This window comes from Piliocolobus tephrosceles, chromosome 5 (genome assembly GCF_002776525.5).
Source record: "Piliocolobus tephrosceles isolate RC106 chromosome 5, ASM277652v3, whole genome shotgun sequence".
Taxonomy (NCBI): Eukaryota; Metazoa; Chordata; class Mammalia; order Primates; family Cercopithecidae; genus Piliocolobus; species Piliocolobus tephrosceles.
The window spans coordinates 101,801,763-101,824,622 of record NC_045438.1 but is presented as its reverse complement, the minus strand read 5'-3'; the positions used below and the strand labels follow the sequence as shown (position 1 = coordinate 101,824,622).

The window sequence follows — 22,860 nt, the reverse complement described above, 5'->3', positions numbered from 1 at the left end:
AGAGAGAGAGAGAGAAAAAGAGAGAGCGAGAGAGAGAGAGAGGAATGTAGCAGTTATTACCTTTTAATTTACTATATAACCATCTCCTTTGGTGTCACCTTCCATTAGAACTTAAACTCCATGATAGCAGATTTTTGCCTCCCCACCATTCCACTGCTGTATGCTCTCAGTATCTACAAGTAAATAATTGTTAAATATTTATTTACATTGCCCAAAGTAAGCATGTGTTACTTTTACAGTAAAATTAATTTTGAACAGAAATACAAATATCTTGGGAAGTGGTTAAGCATCATTCACACCTTGGTTTCAATTTCCCAAATCTCACTGTTAGAACTGAATCACCACTCTTGGAGCTGGGGTTTGTATAGGCAGGGAAAGAAAGTAGGGTGGTGGAATGTAGGACTATGGAGAACTGAAACAGCATGAAGACACTGGTCTGCAAGAGACCAAAAAAGGGGAGTCAAGAGGTGAAAGACAGGATCAGAACAAAAGGTGAGAAAGCAACAAACTTTGGTTTGAGCCACAAGAGTAATTAATTCATTAATTAACTGATTAGGAACTTGTAAACTCTTTCATTCAATAGTAAAATATTGATTTTTATCTGCCACAACTGTGATGCACATTTGGGATTAAAAAATGAACAAGAGACAGAGCATGACCTCGAGAAACTCATATCTAGTTTTGGGGGACAGAGTATAGTGAGTATATGAGTGTGATAAGGGAGATGTGAATGGAATGTTATGACAACACAGAAAGAAAGCAATTAACCAGGCCATGACCAAGTGGAGGACAGATCCAAGAAAAGTTTCAGGAAGAAAGAACCTGAGTCTTAGAAGAGAGGATAGGCCGGGCGCGGTGGCTCAAGCCTGTAATCCCAGCACTTTGGGAGGCCGAGGCGGGCGGATCACGAGGTCAGGAGATCGAGACCATCCTGGCTAACATGGTGAAACCCCGTCTCTACTAAAAAAACACAAAAAACTAGCCGGGCGAGGTGGCGGGTGCCTGTAGTCCCAGCTACTTGGGAGGCTGAGGCAGGAGAATGGTGTAAACCCAGGAGGCGGAGCTTGCAGTGAGCTGAGATCCGGCCACCGCAGTCCAGCCTGGGAGACAGAGCGAGACTCCGTCTCAAAAAAAAACAAAAATATTAATGCAAAATAAGTTTAAAAAAAGGAATAAAGAGGGACAAAGAACAGATAGTACAAATAGAAAACAAGCAACAAGATAACAAGATGATACATTTAAACCAAAACATATTCATAAATACATTAAATACAAATGATATAAACATATCAATTACAAGTCAGAGATTGAGACTTCCAAGAAATCCACTTTAAATATAAAGACAAAAGTAGGTTAAAAGTAAAAAGATAGGAAATTATATATCATAGTAACATAAATCAAAATGAAGTTGAAATGACTGTATTAATATAATACTAAGCAGATTGCAGAGTAAAAAATTTCACTAGGGAAAATGAAGGCCATTTCATAATGGTGAATTATTCACATAAATTCATTGAGAGGACCTAACTATCCTAAACAAATATGCACTTAATAAAAGGTTGTCAAAATACATGAAGTAAACATACATAAAACTACAAAGAGAAATGCATAATGCCTACTTTGTTGAAATTTTGTTATAAGGAGCAGAAATAATGTATGTTAAGTATTAGGACTACCACTCAGCAGATGATAAAGGTTCAATATGTTATCTACTATTACTAGTATCAGAAAACTAAAAGATATTATAGTGGTTTATGCAATGCTTAAAGTTTTACTCACCTTTTTTTTGTTTTTACTGTAAAATGTAGATTTAAAAATCTATAAATTACATTACATTCCATTCACATTGTACCTTAAATCCTTTTCTCCAGTCTCACCAGAAGAGACGTTCCTCTTTTTGTTCAAGTTTGACTTTTCCTTGGACTACAGAAGCATTGTGAAAGAGAGAAAATATTTTGAAAGAAAGGTCAGACAAGACATAGAAATGGAATGGACAGGAAACTAAAAAAAAGGGAAGCATCAAATATAGCTGTGTTAGACATAAACATGGGAACAGTATACACCATGGACTACTCGAGGAAGGGAGGCAGTGGAGTATGGGTTGAAAAACTACTCGTTGGGTACGATGCTCACTACCTGGGTGCAATATATCCCTGTAACAAATCTGCACATATACCTTCTATATCTAAAAGTTGAAATTAAAATACGTGTGTGTGTGTGTCTATATATATATATATATATAGGCTGGGCGCAGTGTCTCACGCCTGTAATCCCAGCACTTTAGGAGGCTAACGCAGGTGGATCATCTGAGCTCACGAGTTCAGGACCAGCCTGGGCAACATTGAGAAACCATCTCTACTAAAAATACAAAAATTAGTCAGGCATGGTGGTGAAAGCCTGTAGTCACAGCTACTTGGGAGGCTGAGATGGGAGGATCGCTTGAGCCTGGGAGGCAGAGGTTGCAGTGAGCCGAGATCATGCCACTGCACTCTAGCTTGGGTGATAAGAGTGAGATCCTGTCTCAAAAAATATATATATGTATTATATATACACTATGTATATAATATGTATCTATAATATATAATATGCATATATGTCCATATGAAAACGATTTGAAAAGATAAAGAAGTGAAAATAGAACAAAAGAAAAAATATATATATGGCAGTGAGGTTCTAAGCTTAGTAAATGGGAGGGAAAGGGGTATTGACAGAAACCAGAAGCTTGGCAGAGAGCTAGATCTGTGCATGAAGGAAGGCAGGATGAGTTTGGGATATGTTGAATAAGAAGGTACAGCAGGATAACAGGAAAAGTGACACAGTCTGATATGAAGCAGAAGATATGGGGCTGGAATTGTTTTAAAGATCAAGTCTCAAGATGTAAATGCATGAGTCATAGGAAGACTGAGATAGTTGCCCTAATGTGTTTGCTGTCAGAGAGCAAATGATAATTAGTATAAATATTATGTTAAAAAAAAAACCACAGTAAGCTTCAGGCATACAAAGAATAGAATAATTCAGAAATCATTTCACTGCCGTCACTTGATACTAGTTAATTATACTTCACAGGAATGATTCGGTGGGATGGTGGTAGGAGGAATGTTTTCTGTCTGACAGACTGACTCCAATGATCCAAGCAGACATGCTGTCTTTGGGAAACCTAGGTAACCTGAGTTGCAACCAAGAAGTCACTATTTGTCCCTTTTTAACAAAATATAACAAAAACTACTTTGAACTTTAATAGACCAGGAAGCATCAGGTTTTTTTTTTTTTCTGTATTATTACAGTCTGATATGGAGTATATGTATTATATAGAATGAGACTCTGTCTTAAAACAAAAACAAACAAAACATCATGAAATATATTACAACATTGTTATGAAGTAATACATCTGCCCTTCTGGTTTGTAGCTGTTACTAACCCATAAAGGAAGTCCTATAATGAAACTTTGTTCTGCTGTTTTATATTTCTTGTTAAAGTAATATAACCTCCTAAAAAACTTATCTTTGAGTACTGTGGGCATTCACCCAAGTATCTGTAAATGATAAAATCTATACTCTGCCTGGAGACAAGAGTGAATGCCCCAGAAGGAGGTTTAATACTTTATTATTACTTACCACACTTTATTTATTAGAGTACTCTAATTCTTACAAAAAAGAATTCAGAATTCCCTGTATGAAATGCCAAAAATAATCACATTGTTAAGAAAAGTTGTGGAATAATTTTGACTATATATCATTTTTAATTTTCAAATAATGACCATACTTACAACAGGAATATTTTAAAAATCATAAAGCCCAGTAAGGAAAAATACAGATTTTTTTTTTCTAGTAAATTAATGTTTAGCATCTGACAAATATGAGACATCCTTCATGAGGCTATTTTCTTTTTTTTTTTTTTTTTTGAGATGGAGTCTTGCTCTGCCGCCCAGCCTGGAGTGCAATGGTGTAATCTTGGCTCACTGAAACCTCTGCCTCCAGGATTCAAGTGATTCTCCTGCCTCAGCCTCCCGAGTAGCTGGGATTACAGACACCCACCACCACGCCCGGCTAATTTTTGTATTTTTGGTAGAGACAGGGTTTCACTATGTTGGTCAGGCTAGTCTCAAACTCCTGACCTCGTGATCTCCTGCCTTGGCCTCCCAAAGTGCTGGGATTACAGGCATGAGCCACCGCGCCCGGACTTCATAAGGCTATTGTCAAATTTACAATATTCATTTCTTCTACTGTCTCAATCTTTAGCTGAATCAATGTTGTGCAACCGAGAAAGGGAGAGATAACCTGATCTTTGGATTAAGAGAATACTCCACAGTTAGAAGGGTTTAGCAAACATTCAGAAACATTCCATGCCAAAGTTTAATTATGTAAACCAATTACAAGATAGAAAGGATTCCAAATCTTATATTCCTTGAGCACAACATAGATTGAAAAGGACACATGTAACATGTTAATGTACATTAAATGTGACACAAAACTGTTTATTAGCAGCATAATGGGTGACAAGAAACCTGGGATGATAAATACAGGAAGTAAATTTAGAATCAGGAAATTTCTACACAAATTTCTAAATGAATTCAAATTCTATATAATGTGATTATCTTCTTATATGTGAGAGAAAACAGACCTAGAGAAAGTAAGAGATTCTTAAGATAACACAGTATAATGAAGACTCTAGAATTAGAACCAGGTAATCTGACAATTAGATCAGTGTGCTAAATCCTCTAGTAGTCTGTACCTCAGTAGGTGGCATAAATTTTCTTATTTCTTATGGTTTTTGTTGTTGTTGTTGCTGTTTTTTTTTTTTTTTTTTTGAGACAGAGTCTCACTCTGTTGCCCAGGCTGGAATGCAGTGGTGCCATCTCGGCTCACTGCAACCTCTGCTTCCCAGGTTCCAGTGATTCCCATGCCTCAGCCTCCGGAGTAGCTGGGAATACAGGTGCCTGCCACCACGCCCGGTAATTTTTTTATTTTTAGTAGAGATGGGGTCTCTCTGCTAAACCCAGGCTGCTCTCGAACATCTGACCTCAAGTGATCTGCCTGCCTTGGCTTCCCAAAGTGCCGGGATTACAGGGGTGAGCCACTGCACTCCCAGGTGAATTTTCTTATTTCTTTAAGAGATTATTTTATATTCTTCTATCAATAGATAATTACCAGGAAGTCTTGCTAAATCTCTAGGTTAGTTAAGTGTTCCTCTTCTGGGTTCCCAGACAGCCCTGTACCTACCCGAATTTTAACTATGTAGGATAACTTGTTTTTTTTGTTTTTGTTTTTGCATGCCTGTCTACCCCTACTAGACTGCAAACTCTGAGATTTTAGACTAACTGTTAACCTTCATTATATCCCTCAGTAAATAGCACAGTATTTGGCAAACATCTAATAAACAATAAAAATATATATATAATGATTTGACTTTTTTCCGAAGGCGCACCATCCTTGTCAACTTCTCCAGCCTCACATCCGCAAACAGTGGCATAGAAGTCTTAGTTTTAGTTCAGCACAAAGACCAGTTTCTTACTGTACAGCTTTTGTTCAAGCAATCCTTTTCCCTTTACTCCTCCCAACCGCCACAAGACATCCCACTTCAACTCTCTGGAATCATTTTCTCCTGGAAGTTTTTCCTGACTCATGACCTCTTCCCAAAGTTGGATTAATGCTTCTTGTGAGCTCCAATAGCTCCCAGTGCCTTTATCTCTGCACTATATACATTACATCATAGGGTAATAATGCAAAAACTCCACCCAAATTCTTTTTCATTCATGTTGGTATCTTCCAAGATTAGCACACTGCCTGGCACATAGCAGAGGAGTTAACAATGTGATTTGAATAAAAAGAACTCGGAACAGGGAAAGAATCTTGGCACACTGTGTGGGCCACATGGAGTGCAAGGACGTGGAAATGCAAATAATTGGTTGTTTACTATATTCTCCTAAGACATGGCTGGAACTAAAAAAACAGAAAAAGCCTTTCCAATTTTGAGGCTAAAGTTCAAGTCACAAAACAAGCAACAAAAGCTTGTTTAGCAAGGACAGTAAAATGGTACAGGGCTATAAAAGAAGGGACAAATTAGAATTCAGGAAAGCAGGCCATTCATACAAATGCAAATAGATTGGTTCACAGGATAACGGGACACCCAATCATGTAAAAACTGATACAAGCCGGGCATAGTGGCTTAGGCCTGTAATCCCAGCACTTTGGAAGGCAGCCGCGGGTGGATCACCTAAGGTCAGGAGTTCGAAACCAGCCTGACCTATATGGTGAGACCCCGTCTGTACTAACAATACAAAAAGTAGTCGGGCTTGGTGGTATGTGCCTGTAGTCCCAGCTACTCGGGAGGCTGAGACAGAACTGCTTGAACTCCGGAGGCGGAGGTTGCGGTGAGCCGAGATCACACTACTGAACACCAGCCTGGGCGACGGAGCAACACTGACTCACAAAGGAAAAAAACAACTGGTACAAAGATGAAAAACAATGGTTAAATTATATATTCAAAACCTGTCCCGCAAATGGCCTAGGTTACAAGACATCACCATTACTTTCAAATGAATGCACAAAGCTCTTCCCTTCTAATTCTTATTGTGGTAAAATATACATAACAGAAAATTTACCATTTTAACCATTTTAAGTGCACAGTTCAGGAGCATTATGTCCATTCATTATTGAGCAACCAACACCACTATCCATCCTAGATTCATTTTTAACACACGAGTCGCAGCCGAAATTTTCCTTTCATTAACTCAGCTTTAGCAACATACTGAACTTTATGCACCACAAAAGTTTTTGCCAGATAAGGTTCAGAAACAGGGAAGTGTGAAATAAATCAATGATCCTTCGTGGGTTTCTGTTAACGGAATGTAACAGCGAAAGGCTTCACTTCATCAGCCCCCTCCCGCCCTTTTTGGCGTCATAAACCGAGAAATAACCAGATCAGCACCCACATCTCCCAAGATGCAAGGACTGGGTCCCGAAAGGCAGCTGTCCCGCCCCAGCGCAGATCCCCTGCAGCCTCCTTTCCTACCGCACAAATCGACTAGCGCAGGAACCGGGCTCTCTACCCGAGACTGCACGGAGGAGCTAAAGAGAGAAAAGGAGAAACAACATTGTGAGAAAAACGGCTAAAGTTCTCGAACTCCCTCTTTTTGCCCTCTTCTTACTCCCTACTCCTCCTCCACCTCCAGGTTCCATCCCTTAAACCCACAGGCGAGCCCCTTTTCTTGGACGCGCGCTTTTTATTGACGCAACCCTCCCGTTCTCGCGGGAACTTGGGAACGGGAGCCTGGTAGGGCGGACAAATCTATCGAAATCTCAGTAGGGGCTGGAGCTGGAGGGGCAACTGAAGCTCCTGAAGGGCGGGGCACGGAGCTTGAAGGGGCGGGGCCTAGCCTCAGAGAAGGGAGGGAAGAGGCGGGAGGAGGAGGTGAGAGAGGCCGGGGGCGGGGCCGTGCGGCCGGGGACCTGTTGATCGCAGGTATAGCCGGCTGGCCCGGACTCCCTTGGGACTGGGGCGACTGCGCATGCTCGCTGGCCGCGCTGGGCCGGTAGCCGAGCCGCGGTGACGAACCGGCTCCGCGGTTGCGGTGTTTGCGGTTGCTGTGATGGCGATGTGAGGGGGCCCGGGGCGGGATGGTGCTGACCCGGGTAGGGCCGTCTTCTTCCAGCTGGACAACGAGCTCCTCCGTCCGACAGGTGGGGGAAGAGGCCGACCCAGGCGAGAGGTAACCCCCTTACTGTCTCCTCTGGCTCCCCCGACTCCCGACACCCACGACCCCTCCCTTCGTCCCTCTTTCCCAGGGGCCAGGAAGGAAGCGGCCTCCTCGTCTGCCGCTCGCCCGCCGCGGCCCCTCACCCGACTGCTGGCGGTCGGAGCCTGGCCCCGGCCCCGCTGAAGGTCGGCGGGGACGGCGGTGCGGAGCGCTCTGAGGGAGGCGAGGGGCCGCGGCGCGCTGCTCTCCCGGTGCCCGCGGCCGCCCCTGCCCCTGCGCTCGTCCCTGGACCCGTTCTTCCTGAACCTCGCGCCTGGCGTGTCCCTGCCTTCGCCTGCCCTTCACCCGTACTCCATCTTCGTCGCTCTGTCCCTCCTTTACCAGCTTTCGTGGTTCTGCTTTTTCATCCCGCGCCTCCCACGTGTCTTTTTGCCCGGGTGGTCCCTCCTTGGGAAGCCGCGTATCTCTGTGCTTCCATCCCTAGGCTGACTCCCCTGTCCGGAGCTCCTTACCCTGACCGACCAGGTTTCTCACTCTTGTTACCTCCATAATTTCTTCCTTGGTTTTATTTTCCTCTCATCCACCTCCTTTGGGTACTTCCTGCTGGTTCCCTTTTTGTTAGTTGCCGATTGTGTTTTGCTTTAGCATCGCTTTGCACTGGAGTTCATTCCATGCCCCATCTTACCTTCGGAAACCCTCACTCCCTTCGCTTTCCTTTGGTACCCTGCTTCATCGCTTTCTGCCTAACGGCCACTATCCTCCCGGTTTCCATCGTGGACCCAGTGAGTCTGTAATCTTAATTTTTTCCCCTCCAAAACTCTTCCACCCTCCCCCTCATTTGTATAAGTCAAGCCTCTTAACTTCATTCCATGTTTTACTTCTTATTAAATCTCTGAAGATTTCTTTGTGTCATACCCTTCTAGTCCTTGCAGCTTTCTGCCTAAGCTAGGTATCCACTCAGCGTTTCTAGTTCATCTTCCAGTTTAATAACATTTCTTCTTTCTTTACCGGTTGGTGGAAGTATCATCGAAAGAGTGACAATAAATCGGTTACACTTTTGATTAAAGCTTTAATTTTTAAGAATTATGTTTACCTGACATGCGTGGAAAAGCAACTTGAGTACAGACTTCATGAAACTATAACGGGTTAAGACTTGTTAAAGGTTGACCTGCAAACATACACTTAAAATTTGGAAATTTTCTTGTCCTCCATTAGGTGTAGCTGTCCAAGAACTAAGATGAAATTTAACAGAATTTCTTTTATAAAATGTATTATTAATTTGTTTTATACATTTGCTATTGCAATTGACTGCATAATTTTCCTGAGAGTCTCTGTTCTCTAATAAATGCATACAATTTCTGCTACCTTTAGAATTAGTGTGCTTATGGGAGACATACGTGAGAAGTATTAAATTGTTTAATTGAGCAAAAGAACTTTCTAAACGGTTTTGTAGTTTTTTTCTTCCATTGCATTGTGATCAAGATTTTGCTTAAATGAAACTTCTCTTTACATAAATAATGATACAGTGTCTTATTTTGAAGGCATCTACTGAAGCAATTATGTTCAGTGAAGTTTGTCTTTATTGTAGGTTTGAAGATCAACTGGATTATGTATTTCGTTCTGGAATCTCAAAGCAGTCCACAAACAAATTCTTCCTTACGTTGTCTGTGTCAGGTAGGAATTAAGTTTTCTGTTTCTGTTTTAAGAAGGGAAATACCAAGGCAAAAAAAAAATGTAGTTCCTTATTCAAAGTGATTTAAAGTAAAACTAGGAGGCTCTGGTGTCATCAAACCAACTTCTTTGAGAAGAACTAGCAATTGTTGTGTATAGTAAGAGATGATGCACTCATCAGCTTTTAAGATTTTTTAAAAATGACTTTTCAAATGCAAATAAAGATAACTGCGGCTTCTCAAGGAAGCTTGCACTTCCTTCAAAGCCAGGTCTTTTTATTTTTAGGTAAACATTCATTTAAAAAAAGTAAATGCCTATAAATTCTTGCTGGTGTTTTTAGTGAGTAGGTTCCTGTGCTCTTAGAAATCAAATAAGGATTTGTGGTGGACAACAGGCAGAAGACTAGAATTTCTAGTCATAAGATATGAGCTCTTACGATGACTCGTGGCCATTAGTTTGTAGAACCTGCTTAACCTGTGTATCTCAATGTGTCCAACTGTAAAGTATGGATAATAAAGGTGGCCTCCCAGTAATCTCTCAATAGCAAAGCAAGCCCTAATCATTTAAACATGCTTAGGGCCACCACAGATAAAAATTTGCTATATAAATACTTAGTTTTTATCTCTTTAATTTTAGGCTATGTAGTAAGGGTGTAATTGACTGCTTAAATCCCAAATCGAACAGATTTCTTTTTTAAATTTCAGACTTCTGTGAAAAGTCTAGTAGAATGCTAGTGAACTGTGGACTAGCATTCTATTAGACTTTTCTAATGTACTAGATAGATGTACTAAATAAAATGACCTGGCTTTGAAGGAAGTGCAAGCTTCCTTGACAAGCAGCAGTTCTAATGTACTAGTTTTCTAATTAGTACATTAACTAATGTATGAATATTAACTAATGTTCATACACAGTGAAACAGACACTGCAGCATTCAATGTGTAAAACAGATATTTCTTTTGTTTGCCACGAGCTGACACTGGAAGGAAATATAAGAGTTACACCTGTATCTTTAGTTACATCCTTAATTTTGTTTTATATTTTTATTTTGTTTACATTAAATAAAATCTTTATTGTGTTTACATTAAAATCTTGTTGTGGGGGCTGTTTAGGGGATAGAAAAGCCAAGGATTTCCTTTGCTTTGATTTTAGGTATTGAGGAAAAACTGCTTAACATTGAGTTTTTTTATATGTACATGTGTGCTTTTAAATAAATGGATGGAGATGAGGGCATATGTATTTGAAGTGTTTTTTTCATGAGTTGTTTGTCAGGAAGAAGGTTTAGAGATGACTGGGAATAAGGTGGGGTGTGGCTCATGCCTTTAATTCTAGCACTTTGGGAGGTTGAGGCAGGAGGATCTCTTGAGGCCAGGAGTTCAAGACTGGCCTGGGCAACAGAGTGAGACCCTGTCTTAATTAAAAGAAAGAAAGAGGAATAAGAAGCAGAATGCTGATGTAGAAGAAAGCATTCTTAATGGACTCAGTGGTTTTTCAGAAAAGTTACAAAGCATAAGTGATTAGGTAGGTCTAGGTTTTTCAGAAGGAATAAAGTGAAACAACTCCACAGTAGGTTCACATTTTATTTTTAAAGATTGACAGTTGTTAACAGGTACATACTTGGTTATTGATGATGTGCTAAATTTAAAATAAATATTAGCTTCTTTTTTCTTAAGAGAATGTAAAAGTATCAGGCATATTATACCATTAAGAGACATCTCCTACTTGAGTAACTAACCCTTCAGGTAGTTCTTATTTTGATGAAAAAAATTTGATGAACTATCTCTCAACCAAGAAACCATTCTGAGAAAAATATAGCACATTTCCTTTTATGGCATTAGGTCTCTATGAGATCATCCAGAATATAGAACATATTTCTAAATTGTGTTGTGAATATATTGATAATAGCCTGGGAGTGTTTTTTTGTTTTTGTTTTTTTGGGTTTTTTTTTTTTGGGACAGAGTCCCACTGTATTGCCCAGGCTGGAGTGCAGTGGCAGGATCTCAGCTTACTGCAGCCTCTGCCTCCCGGGTTCAAGCAATTCATGTGCCTCAACCTCCCAAGTAGCTGGGATTACATGCCCAGGGCACCACACCTGGCTAATTTTTGTATTTTTAGTAGAGATGGGGTTTCGCCATGTTGGCCAGGCTGGTCTCAAACTCCTGGCCTCAAGTGATTCGCCCACCTCAGCCACCCAAAGTGCTGGGATGACAGGCATGAACTACTACGCCTGGCTGTAGTCTGGGACATTTCTGTTAAGTGTTATGAAATGTTCTTTTGCTACAGGTCTTAATTTAACCTGAACTAGAATAAGTATTCCTTTATTGAAATGCCCTTGAGGTTGCCTATAGGATGCAGCTGTTTCATTCATGATTGGTTTTAGAGCAGTGTTAACTATGACACTTGCTCTTTGATGTCTTCAGATTGCCAGCAAGTCATGGGCTTACATTGGAAATACTGCTATCTATAAATGTCTAAGCAGCAAGGTCAGGCCTTATTGGCAATAAAAAATGTAAGACTGTGGAAGCCTATATACCCTTTACTATCTCTTTTATCTTTTGGAATTGAGAATCCCAGATTTTTAGAACAGCCTCAGGTTTACTCTATTTGGTATCAACAGAGAAACATACAACTTTTTAAAACATTGTTTGTCTTAAGTTCTAAAAAGCTATCCTCATTTTCTTTCCTTTGAAAGATGTCCTTTCTCACCCTCTCCACCAAAGAGAAAAAGTTAGTGTTCTATTTTTTTCTTAAGTATTTCTGTAATTTATGCAAAATGGTATATGTCTGGCCCTTATGAGTTTATTTTGATGAGTGAGGAGTGGCTGCAATAGTTTCTAGACAAGGGATTTTCCTTTCCTGTGCCCTTTAGTGTAATGATTCTGATAAGCTTACCTGTGCTGTGAATCACTTTTTAAAATGAGATAATGTTTGTGACGAAAGTTGTGTATGTGAATGATTGTGGGGCAAAAGGAGGTCATGAGTGATGATGATCTACAGAGTGAGGCAAGTGACAGCTGGCTTGGTCATTTAATTTTATTTATTTATTTATTTATTTATTTATTTATTTATTTATTGAGACTGAGTCTGCTTTGTTACCCAGGCTGGAGTGCAGTGGTATGATCTCAGCTCACTGCAGCCTCCGCCTCAAGGATTTGAGTGATTCTCCTGCCTCAGCTTCCTGACTAGCTGGGATTACAGGCGCGTGCCACCACACCCAGCTAATTTCCTTATTTTTAGTAGAGACAGGGTTTCGCTATGTTGGCCAGGCTGGTCTTGAACTCCTGACCGCAGGTGATCCACCCGCCTCAGCCTTCCAAAGTGCTGGGATTACAGGCATGAGCCTCCGTGCCCAGCCTGGCTTGGTCATTTTAGAGCAGGGATATACTCCAGTGACTGAGCATGTTTAGTCCCTGCAAGAGGGAGCTTACAAAGATGGGCAGGAGGTCAGGGCCTCAGCCAATCAAGAAGGAAATTGAATGTAAATCAAGAAATATGACTATAACTCAGATATTCAGACTGAACCAAACCAATGCAGACCTAACCAATTCAGGTGGCCAGAATTTATACCATGTAGCATGTTTAGGGATGCAAGACGAATCCACATGTCACTGGCTGATTGTTTGCAGTTTACTGCTGTGTGGTCTGACTTGGTCAAGATTAGCTCAAAGATCGTAAGGGCCAGTGCTTATGTTGATTGGAGTTCTGTGCTATAGATGACTGGGATTTAGGAAAGATGGCAGCTAAGTGTACCTTCTGCCAAGAAACTCATTTTCCTACTCCCCTGGGTCTGCTACAGAACATGACTGTTACACTAATATTTTGTTATTCACAAGAGAATAGCATTCTCAAGATTTCTAAGAGTATTCCTGTTTTGGCCAGGTATAGTGGCTCATGCCTGTAATCCCAGCACTTTGGGAGGCCAAGGCAGGCAGATCACAAGGTCAGGAGTTCAAGACCAGCCTGACCAATATGATGAAACCCCATCTCTACTAAGAATACAAAAATTAGCTGGGCTTGGTGGCGCACACCTGTAGTCCCAGCTGCTCGGGAGGCTGAGGCAGGAGAATCACTTGAACCCTGGAGGCAGAGGTTGCAGTGAGCCGAGATTGTGCCACTGCAATCCAGCCTGGGTGACAGAGCGAGACTTCATTTCAAAAAAAACAAGTATTTCTGTTTTGGGCTTCCTGCTTATTCCTTTAGAGGAGGCCCAAGAACATCAATGCAAAATTAGACTACCTAGTATTAAATGTCCTGCATTAACCTCCTTCTAGATTTAGAACATCTCTGTGTTCCCATCTTATTTCTGTTTAGCAAACTTGAATTTAATTAAATAGTATACCGATTACATGTTTTTCCCTCAGTTGGCCTCAGATCTGGAATGTCAGTCTCAGTTCCCACATATTGTCGTAGTGTGAACCCCTCATCTAATTGTGTGTGAATCTGCTGTTCCTTCATTTGGTATCAGTTCTTATATGTCTCTCTTAATGGGAGCCTCTCATTAAATTGCATGAACATTTCAAAGTATGTATATTTTTTGCACGACATGGCCCCTGAATCCAAGTTTACTACATTCTCTGGTGTTCAGGTGAAGAAATCAAATTTTTCTTAAAGCTAAAGGAAAAAGTCTGAATATATTGTGCTTAATGAGAGTGATATATTCGTTGCCAACATGAGGCTTAAGGGATTTTTAAGGATTTTTAAGTCGGTCTGTAGGCTGCTTTTGCCTTATGTAGTATCTTTTGGGCATCATTATTCAGACTATCAGTATTTTGGGCTTTGAACCCATTTGTTTCATGCATGCTAACTTGGAAGTAGAATTAAGAAACTGGAGCTGTTATCACCATAGTTTATGGAAGTAGTACCTTTTTTCCTAAGAGTGACAAAGGAGAGTGTCTGGAATCTCCAATTTGTTCAACTTCTTTACCGTCTAGCTTAGGAGAAGAACATCCTCAGGGTATCTATGGGTTCATAATTCAGGAGTCAAGGCTGTTCCATGATTTCTGTGAGAGAATCTGATCATTCCCTATGGTTTCCAGTCCATCCTGAGGGACCTCTGAGCTGTGACTCTTAGTTTCGGATGTATCCATTTCCTCTTTTAGGTTCTGAAGCACTCATGAATTCTGACTATGTACAAGATAGTTAATTTTTTAGGATCACTGTGGATAGTGCAGGAACATCCCCCACATTTTTCCAGATATCTATGCCTGGACTCTCCTCTGTGGATATTGGATGTAACTCAGCTGATCTGATGGGAGCGAATATCCCTATAAGTCTTAGAAACTTTGCTTGGTTTTATGTACCTAGTACTATATTTGAAGGAGTTAACTATACACTCCAGCAGTTAAAGGGATGGCCTGGTATTCATAGACTATGCTATCCAGTAGAAATATGTGAGATGTATAATTTAAATTTTTCTGATAACCACTTTTGAAAAATTAAAAATAAACAAGTAAAATTAATTTTAATAATAATTTAATCCATAGTTCCAAAACATTATTTCAAGATGCGACAAATATTTTTAAAACATATTAATGAAATATGTTCTTTTTTGTACTAAGTCTTTGAAATTCTTTGTATACTTTATACTTACAGCATACCTCGGCACACACTACTTTTTTTTTTTTGGAGACAGAGTCTTGCTGTATCGCCCAGGCTGGAGTGTGTGGCATGATCTCAGCTCACTGCAGCCTCAACCTCCTGGGCTCAAGCAGTCCTCCCACCTCAGCTTTCCGAGTAGCTAGGATCACAAGTGTACACTACGACACCCAGCTAATCTTTGTATTTTATTTAGAGACAGGGTTTTGCCATGTTGCCCAGGCTGGTCTCGAACTCCTGAGCTCAAGCAGTCTGCCTATCTCAGCCTCCCAAAGTGCTGGGAGTATAGGTGTGAGCCACCATGCCTGGCCCACACTACTTTTTTTTAGTGTTCTACATTTTTAACAATTAAGGTAAAATGTAATCCCATCAAAACGATAAAGCTATGTTTAATGGAAAAATATTTTACACTGCTTCTGTGTTTGGATTTTAATTTAAATTAATTTAAAATTAAATAAAATTAAAATTCAGTTTTTCAGTCACAGTAGTCACATTTCATTTGTTCGGTGGACCCATGTTACAATGGCCACCATGTTGGACAGAGCAGCTCTAGAGGACCAAGAATGTCTTTCAGATAAATCAGTAAGTTTGTTTCTTTGAGAGTAAGCTAACTTTCCCCAAGATATTAATAAGGTAGTTGTCAGAATGTTCACCCTATCAGGTTTGATTGACAGAGAAATCAGAACCCTTCTTGTCTCTAAGGGCTTTTCACATAAGTTTCTCACCTAGTTTCAGAGTCATTTCCTGTTTAGGGTCCCCCTCTAGCTTTTTTTGGATTGGTATTTGTAGTTTACTTGGCTGGATTCTCTCTTAGTGACCTAGGATATGACCCAGTAAGGAGCTCCATTTGAATAGACCTCCAGATGATTTCAGTTTTGTGCCACTTTGCCAGGGCCAGTAGAACAGAATGAACAATTCAATCTCAGGTAAGTCAGCTGATTCCAATAGTTTCAAAGGCATAGGTTTAAAGTAACAGGTTCCAAAACAGCCAGCAGACTGTGCAGGGAGGGTCATGAAACTCTTAGCTTCTGGTAGGTACAGAGAATTCCTTGCAATGGAGAATCTGCCATGCATCAGCTAGGTAAAAGGAAAAAAGCTCTTTCTGCAAACTTCTTGAGAGGACAGACCTGAGTTTTTTTGATTCATGTGTGGCATTAAGAATCTGTGTAAGCCAGAGATTTTGCACTGTTAGCACACAGAATGAATTTGCTCTGTTGCTGAATTTTGTTTGAAATACACAGTTTGTTTTGTTTGTATAATTAGTTGGTGGCATCTAAAATTAAGGAGATTTTACCTTTAGGGACAAAAAAGACTTCCAACTACCTCTTGAAAATTTAGAAGACCCTGATAGTGTTATGCCAGCAAGGACTGACTGGAGCTAAGTAGCCATTGCTCCCTATAGCTGGAAAATAAGTAGTTTATAAGAAGAGGATCAGACAGATCCCCTTTGAATCCAACGTTCTCTGAATTTTTTTTCCCTTTCTCTCTTTTGCTTGCTCTCCTTTTCCTTTAGTCCCATCTTTGTATTTTTTCTTCTACCACAAAAATAAAAATATTTCTTCTTTTAGGCAGAGGGGAGGTAGTGGAAAACAGATTTATCAGCATCATTATGTATATATCTGTACATGCATATTTCTATTTAGGGGATAGTCAATACAAAGGAAGTATATTAAAGGAAATTAAGCAGCAACAATAGAATAAAAAGCATAGCAGGATACAAGAGTAAGGGTAGAAGAAACTGCAAACAGGCCTTGAACTTATACTGATAAAGGAATTTCATCACCAAAATTTGTTCATGCATATTTCTGTTTTCAGTATATCAATGTAATAATTCCTTTCTCCAAGTTGGTTGAGTTTCAGGAGACAGGTAATAATAGTTACTATTTATGGAATCTTTAATACTAATTTTTTGTTCCTTAAATATTAAGTTGAGTATGGTGTGCCAGGCAATGGGAATACAGCAGTGAACAGAGTAGTCAGACTGTCCTGCCTTCATGGAACATTCATTTTAGTGAAGGAGAAATATTAAAGACTAATAAGTAAAATATTTAGTATGTTAGGTGGAGATAAGTGCTGAGGAAAAAATAAAGGACTAAAGAGATATGGTATGCCAGGAATGGAGAATTAATATTTTTGATAGTACAGTCAGAAAAGGCCTAGCTGGGAAGCTGGTATTTGAGTCAAGGCCAGAGAGAAGTGAAGGAGTGAGTCCTGTGGATATCTGGAGAGAACAGTGTTCCAGGGAACAAAAGTGCAGAGACCCTGAGGCAGGAATATATTTCATGTGTTCAAAGAGTAAAAAGGAAATAAGTATGATGGGAGTGGGAAGAATTGTAGGAGATGAAGTCAGAGAAGATTCAGATTACATCATATAATTTTATATACCATTTTAAGACAATAAGATTTGAAGCCACAGAGGGTTTGGAACAGAGGAGAGAGACAAAAGCTGGTTTTTTGAAAATAGCCTGAAGAGGGGGAATATATCATTTAGGGTAGAGTAGGTATAGCTGCTGTAACAAAAAGTTACGAGACATAAAAGTCTGAGCAGTCTAGGTAGGGAAGACATTCAGTAATCCAGAATTTGTCCATCTTTTTGCTTTACCGTTCTTGAGGACTTGGTCCTAATCTATGTGATCAAAACTAGGGACACTGTCAAGTTGGTATTCCAGCCTGTAAGAAAAAGGGAAGCAGATGTCCAGAGCAAAGAATTTCCTTTTAAACAAGTACGGCAGATATTACATGTTTCGCTTCAGTTTACATTCCATAGATAGGATCACTTGACATCAAGGGAGGTTGGAAAATATAGTCCCAGGCTGGGTGACGATTTGGCTAAGAAGAAGGGAAAACAGACGTGACAAGCAGTCTACCATAGTCTGCCACTTTGGTCTTCATCCTACCTATTGATTATATTCCTACATTTCTTCCTTAAGGGAGACAATCCATAGTACCATCCACTAGTTGCATTAATCCAAGCTCACTGAGAGGCACAGTGCTTTCAGATCTGTAAGTCCAGCGACCTATAAACAAATCACAGTTATCTACTCCTCCATCCCTCCCACACATACCCAGCATATGATGGTGGATCAGAAACAGGAAAACAGTAATAAAATCTCCCATTTGGGAAAATAAACAATGAGAAAACTCTCTTCATGAGAATGATGAAGAGATCTCATGCCCTCAGAGTGGATTAATATCCTTAGTTCTGCTTTCTGGTAAGAATGAATGCCAATATTCATTGCATTAAGATCCCTGTCTTTGCTGTCTGGGTGTTTTTTCCTTACATTAACCTCTGTGGCCACATCTGAAGTTGATGTTGAAAGTTTGCCCACTTTGAAGGCTATGCAGTTTTCATAGCCTGCTTCTTGCTCCTCCAGGTTTGCCAGCTTGTAAGTTACACAGTCACAAGCTTTTGCACCCTAGCTTATGATTTATTTGACAAATACTATCCTGTCAGACATAGAAGAATTCTTACACGTTTCTCTCCATTCAGTTCTCTGTGCCAGTAACTACACCAAAGTTATTTTCTGGATGTGGTTCTTAAGCCTGCCTTATTTATTTGTCTATGCACCCAACATCTTTTGATGGCCTCATTTTAATGAAGTACATCCTCATACCTCATTTTAATGATCACTGTCTTAAAACTATTCAAAACAACAAGCATTGGTGGGATGGCAGCATCCTTAATCTAATCTTAACAGCAGAGCTGGATCCCTTGGTTTTGTCAAAAATTCCTTTGAGCAAGGCACTGAACCTGATATGGATATTGGCTGCAAGGCCCCACCTTTAAGCGGCCTTATTTCTTTCCATCTTTGCTTACAAACTAGCCATTCTTGCTTGAGTAAACATGGCAAAGAACCACCAACACCCAGTATTGTGGCATTTTTCATCTACTTTTTCTGGGGCTATGGGCTTTTTATGGGCACTAGTTTTGCAGATTATTGTAGCCAACGATTTAATCAGTTGTGTTATTTCCACGTAAGAGTGGTTATTAGTATCATAGTGGTATGTTTTCCTTTTGCCTGCTACCTAATTACTAAGCTAGTACTGTGTCCAGAATTGGTGGGTTCTTGGTCTCGCTGACTTCAAGAATGAAGCCGTGGACCCTTGCGGTGAGTGTTGCAGTTCTTAAAGATGGGGTGTCCAGAGCTTGTTCCTTCAGATGTTCAGATGTGTCTGGAGCTTCTTCCTTCTGGTGGGTTCGTGGTCTCGCTGTCAGGAGTGAAGCTGCAGATCTTTGTGGTGTTACAGCTCTTAAAGGCAGTATGTCTGGAGGTGTTCGTTCTTCCCAGTGGGTTCGTGGTCTCTCTGGCTTCAGGAGTGAAGCTGCAGACCTTCACAGTGAGTGTTACAGCTCATAACGGCAGCATGGACCCAAAGAGTGAACAGCAGCAAGATTTATTGCAAAGAGTGAAAGAACAAAGCTTCCACAGTGTGGAAGGGGAGGATCGGGTTGCTGCTGGCTGGCTCTGCAGCCAATCCACTTTACAGAGAGCTGATTGGTCCGATTTGACAGAGTGCTGATTGGTACATTTACAATCCTTGAGCTAGACCCAGAGTCACAGAGTGCTAGTTAGTTAGTTACCAATTGGTGGATTCACAAACCCTGAGCTAGACACAGAGTGCTGATTGGTGCACATATGATCCTCCAGCTATAAAGTTCTCCAAGTCCCCATCCAGTTCAGGAACCCAGCTGGCTTCACCCAGTGGATCCCGCACCAGGGCTGTAGGCAGAGCTGCCCGCCAGTCCCCAGCGGCACCTGCACTCTTTGGCCTTGGGCTATTGATGGGACCGGGCGCCACGGAGCAGGGGGCGGCACCCATCAGGGAGGCTCAGGCCATGTGGGAACCCACCGGGGAAACCCACCGCAGGGGGAGGAGCTCAGACACAAGGCGCTGCAGGTCCCCAGCCCTGCCCTACCGGGAGGCAGCCAAACCCTGTGAGAATTTGAGTGCAGCGCCCGCAGGCCGGCACTGCTGGGGGACCTGGCACAACCACCACAGCTGCTGGCCCTGGTGCTAAGCCCCTCACTGCCCTGGGCTGGCGGTGCTGGCTGGCCCTTCTGTGTGTGGGCCCGCTGAGCCTGCGCCCACACTCGCCGGAATTCACACTGGCCCGCTGAGCCCGCGCCCACGCCCGCCAGAATTCATATTGGCCCGCCAGCGCAGTGTGCAGCCCAGGTTCCCTCCTGAGCCTCTCCCTCCACACATCCTGGCAAGCAGGGGGAGGGAGTTCCGGCCTCAGCCAGCCCAGAGAGGGGCTCCCAGTGCCGCGGCAGGCTGAAGGGCCCCTCAAGGGCCACCAGAGTAGACGCTGAGAGTGAGGGCTGCTAGCACTTTTGTCACCTATCAGTACCACGTTTTAGGATTTTGTTACGGCAGTATCTTAATTCTGATATTAATTTCTATATTAAGGAAAAGACTGACTGAGTTAGGTGGTATGGGTGCTAGCTGGACCCAAATCCCAAACCTATATTTTAAGTATTATACTATTCATATATATATAACATATATATATTTTAAGCATTATGCTATTCATATATATTATATGTTACTATATATATTACACACACATGGGAGGTGGGGAGAGAGAGAGAGTATACCTCTTCCTGATGGCTAGTTAACTTCTGAGACCAAGAACTTAGCTATACCTCATACTTACTACAATTCCTAGCCTATAGTAGGTGTTCAGTAAATATTTGAATGAACGAATACCCATTTTATACCTGAGTAAAGTATAGAGACTTGGCCAAACTTTACTCAGAATCAAAACCAGAACCTAATCTAAACCCTACACACAAGAATATATGTACAGGAGAAGCTATCTTCGACCTCATTTCCACAAAATGGGGAATATCTTATATAAAGATAGCATTGTTTGATCTTAGAAATAGTTACCATAAAATCTTTTGATGTGATTATTAAAGTTTAAAAAAGCAGTTATGGGAGCTGGTAAAGTCTACATCTTTATGATGGAGAGAAGAAAAACTGTGTCAGAGAGTGAACATGGTCTTTATTCCAACATTTTTAGTACCTAAAATAATTATGTCAGGGGCAAAGACAGATTTTTTAAAAATTTAAGCAGTATTTGAAATGTGAGGAAAACTATCCGTAGCACATTGAAGCAATCATTGTATCAAAATATTTTAAATAGTTCTTTATACACACATACATACATATATGTATACATACACACACATACATATACATGAAATTTCAGAAATTACCTACTTACGGAGTTACTTTAAAATGGTGAGTTCCACTTCTTAAAAATTAATGAGCTTTTAAGGTTTTGGGTATTCACGAGGGTTCCTACTGAACTAAGATAAGAAAATGCTCTATTTGTTATTGCACTTTGAATTATACGTAAGTGGATCCTTAATAGAGATAGAATAGTTAATGTTGATATTGAAATTGTGAATGAAAAAAACTCTAAAATTTATAAGCCTTCAAAGGACATATATCTTTTATATAAGTTGAAAATAGTAACTAACAAAACATAGGTTTCCTTAAGATAGACTTTTTTATATCTACTATTTTGTTTGAGATGTTACTTTTTTTTCTCATAGGGGGAACGGTGTATTTTTAACAACGGGAATCAGTAACTGGAAGTACAAGATTGGTTACTTAATAATGCTTAAAATGAGGCTTTGATCAGCAGAGGTAAGAATATAACTTTTTTTGCACTTGATTCTTAATAGATTCAAATATTTGCCAAATTTCTCTGGAGAACTGATTCAAGAATGGGGAAGAGTCAGATTTTACCCCACTTGCAGGCTAACAAGTTAGTCTGCCACAGTGCCATGGATGTTGGCAGGACATGAGACTCATGAATCAAGGTGAAAGATGGTTTATGCTCATAGCATTAGCTAGAGTACCAGGTTACACCTGTATGTGAGTAGGTTGTGTTACAGGAGAAGAACCCTGAATTTGGGGAACCCGAGTCTTTTAGAATGGACAATAAACCTGCCTTTTTTCCCCGGAGGGAGGCTTTATCTCTATTATACAGAACAGTAAACAAATCTGCCCTTTGCTCTAGTATAAGACACTATCTCTGGCTTCTAAGATTGTTCACTATACAAACATCCTTGAAAAGATAGTCTGGAACAAAGGCTGTCTATGTCTCAGCTTGTGAGACGTGCAGAAGCATGAGAGGTTTGTGAAGAATTATCTTCCAGCACTTTCTTACTCTAAACTGCTTTTTATACTTATCTTACTTAACAGTCCAAGAAGTTATTTTTAAAATATGTACTGTTGATAAGGATGATTGTTATAATTTGTTTTTAAATAGTGAAAAAAATGGAAACTACTGAAATCACCCAACAATAGGGGATTGTTTAATTATAACATGTTCCCAGTGTCATAGTTAACAATTAATGGCTGGGCGTGGTGGCTCATGCCTGTAATCCCAGCACTTTGGGAGGCTGAAGCGAGCAGATCACTTCAGGCCAGGAGTTCAAGAACAGCCCGGCCAACATGGCAAAACCCTGTCTCTACTAAAAGTACAAAAATTAGCTGGGCGTGGTGGCGCACAACTATAGTCCCAGCTACTCGGAAGGCTGAGGCAGGAGAACGGCTTAAACCCCGGAGGCGGGGGTTGCAGTGAGCCAAGATAGTGCCACTGCACTCTAGCCAGGGTAACAGCGAGACTCTGTCTCAAAAAAAAAAAAAAATTAAACAAATGTTGTAAAACTACGTATGTAGACATATGTGTTGACTGAAAAAGTGAAATAAGCAGATGATAAAATGTACATGTGGTTTGATCCCACTATTATTAAAAAATTTTACAAATGCACACACATGAAGAACATACCAAAGAATATATTTCAGTGGATGGAATTGTGAATGTTTTCTATTTGTGCTTGTCTAGTTTCTTTTTTTTTTTTTTTAACTTCTTTGCAGTT

General features: G+C 40.5%; 2 protein-coding genes across 9 annotated transcripts in view; one reads left to right on the top strand and one right to left on the bottom strand.

The window, feature by feature from the left end:
* Positions 1 to 6,831: 6,831 nt before the first annotated feature.
* On the bottom strand, positions 6,832 to 8,468 carry LOC111554647. Its single transcript, XM_023230288.1, has 3 exons — positions 8,420 to 8,468; positions 7,840 to 7,981; positions 6,832 to 7,067 (listed from the first exon to the last, which is right to left on the bottom strand). The coding sequence occupies exons 1-3, from the start codon at positions 8,466 to 8,468 to the stop codon at positions 6,872 to 6,874; spliced, it is 387 nt and encodes a 128-aa protein (XP_023086056.1). The 3' UTR covers positions 6,832 to 6,871.
* FAM135A (family with sequence similarity 135 member A) overlaps positions 7,314 to 22,860 on the top strand; it is a 152,699-nt gene continuing 137,152 nt past the window's right edge. For 5 of the 8 annotated variants that reach the window (XM_026446748.1, XM_026446743.1, XM_026446740.1 and 2 more), the window contains exons 1-3: positions 7,410 to 7,708; positions 9,285 to 9,370; positions 21,526 to 21,619. The gene's annotated coding sequence lies outside the window, so the exon portion shown is untranslated. Of the gene's footprint in view, positions 7,709 to 9,284; positions 9,371 to 21,525; positions 21,620 to 22,860 lie in introns of all 8 variants that reach the window. The other 3 variants (XM_026446739.1, XM_026446741.1, XM_026446744.1) reach the window with 1 other exon arrangement.

Coding starts and splice junctions, on each gene's coding strand:
- LOC111554647 (XM_023230288.1), bottom strand. CDS start 8,468: ATGGAAACCGGGAGGATAGTGGCCGTTAGGCAGAAAGCGATGAAGCAG. Junction 7,982..8,419: donor GCAGAAAGCGATGAAGCAGG/GTACCAAAGGAA, acceptor GAACGGGTCCAG/GGACGAGCGCAGGGGCAGGG. Junction 7,068..7,839: donor CTCCGACCGCCAGCAGTCGG/GTGAGGGGCCGC, acceptor TTCTCTCTTTAG/CTCCTCCGTGCAGTCTCGGG.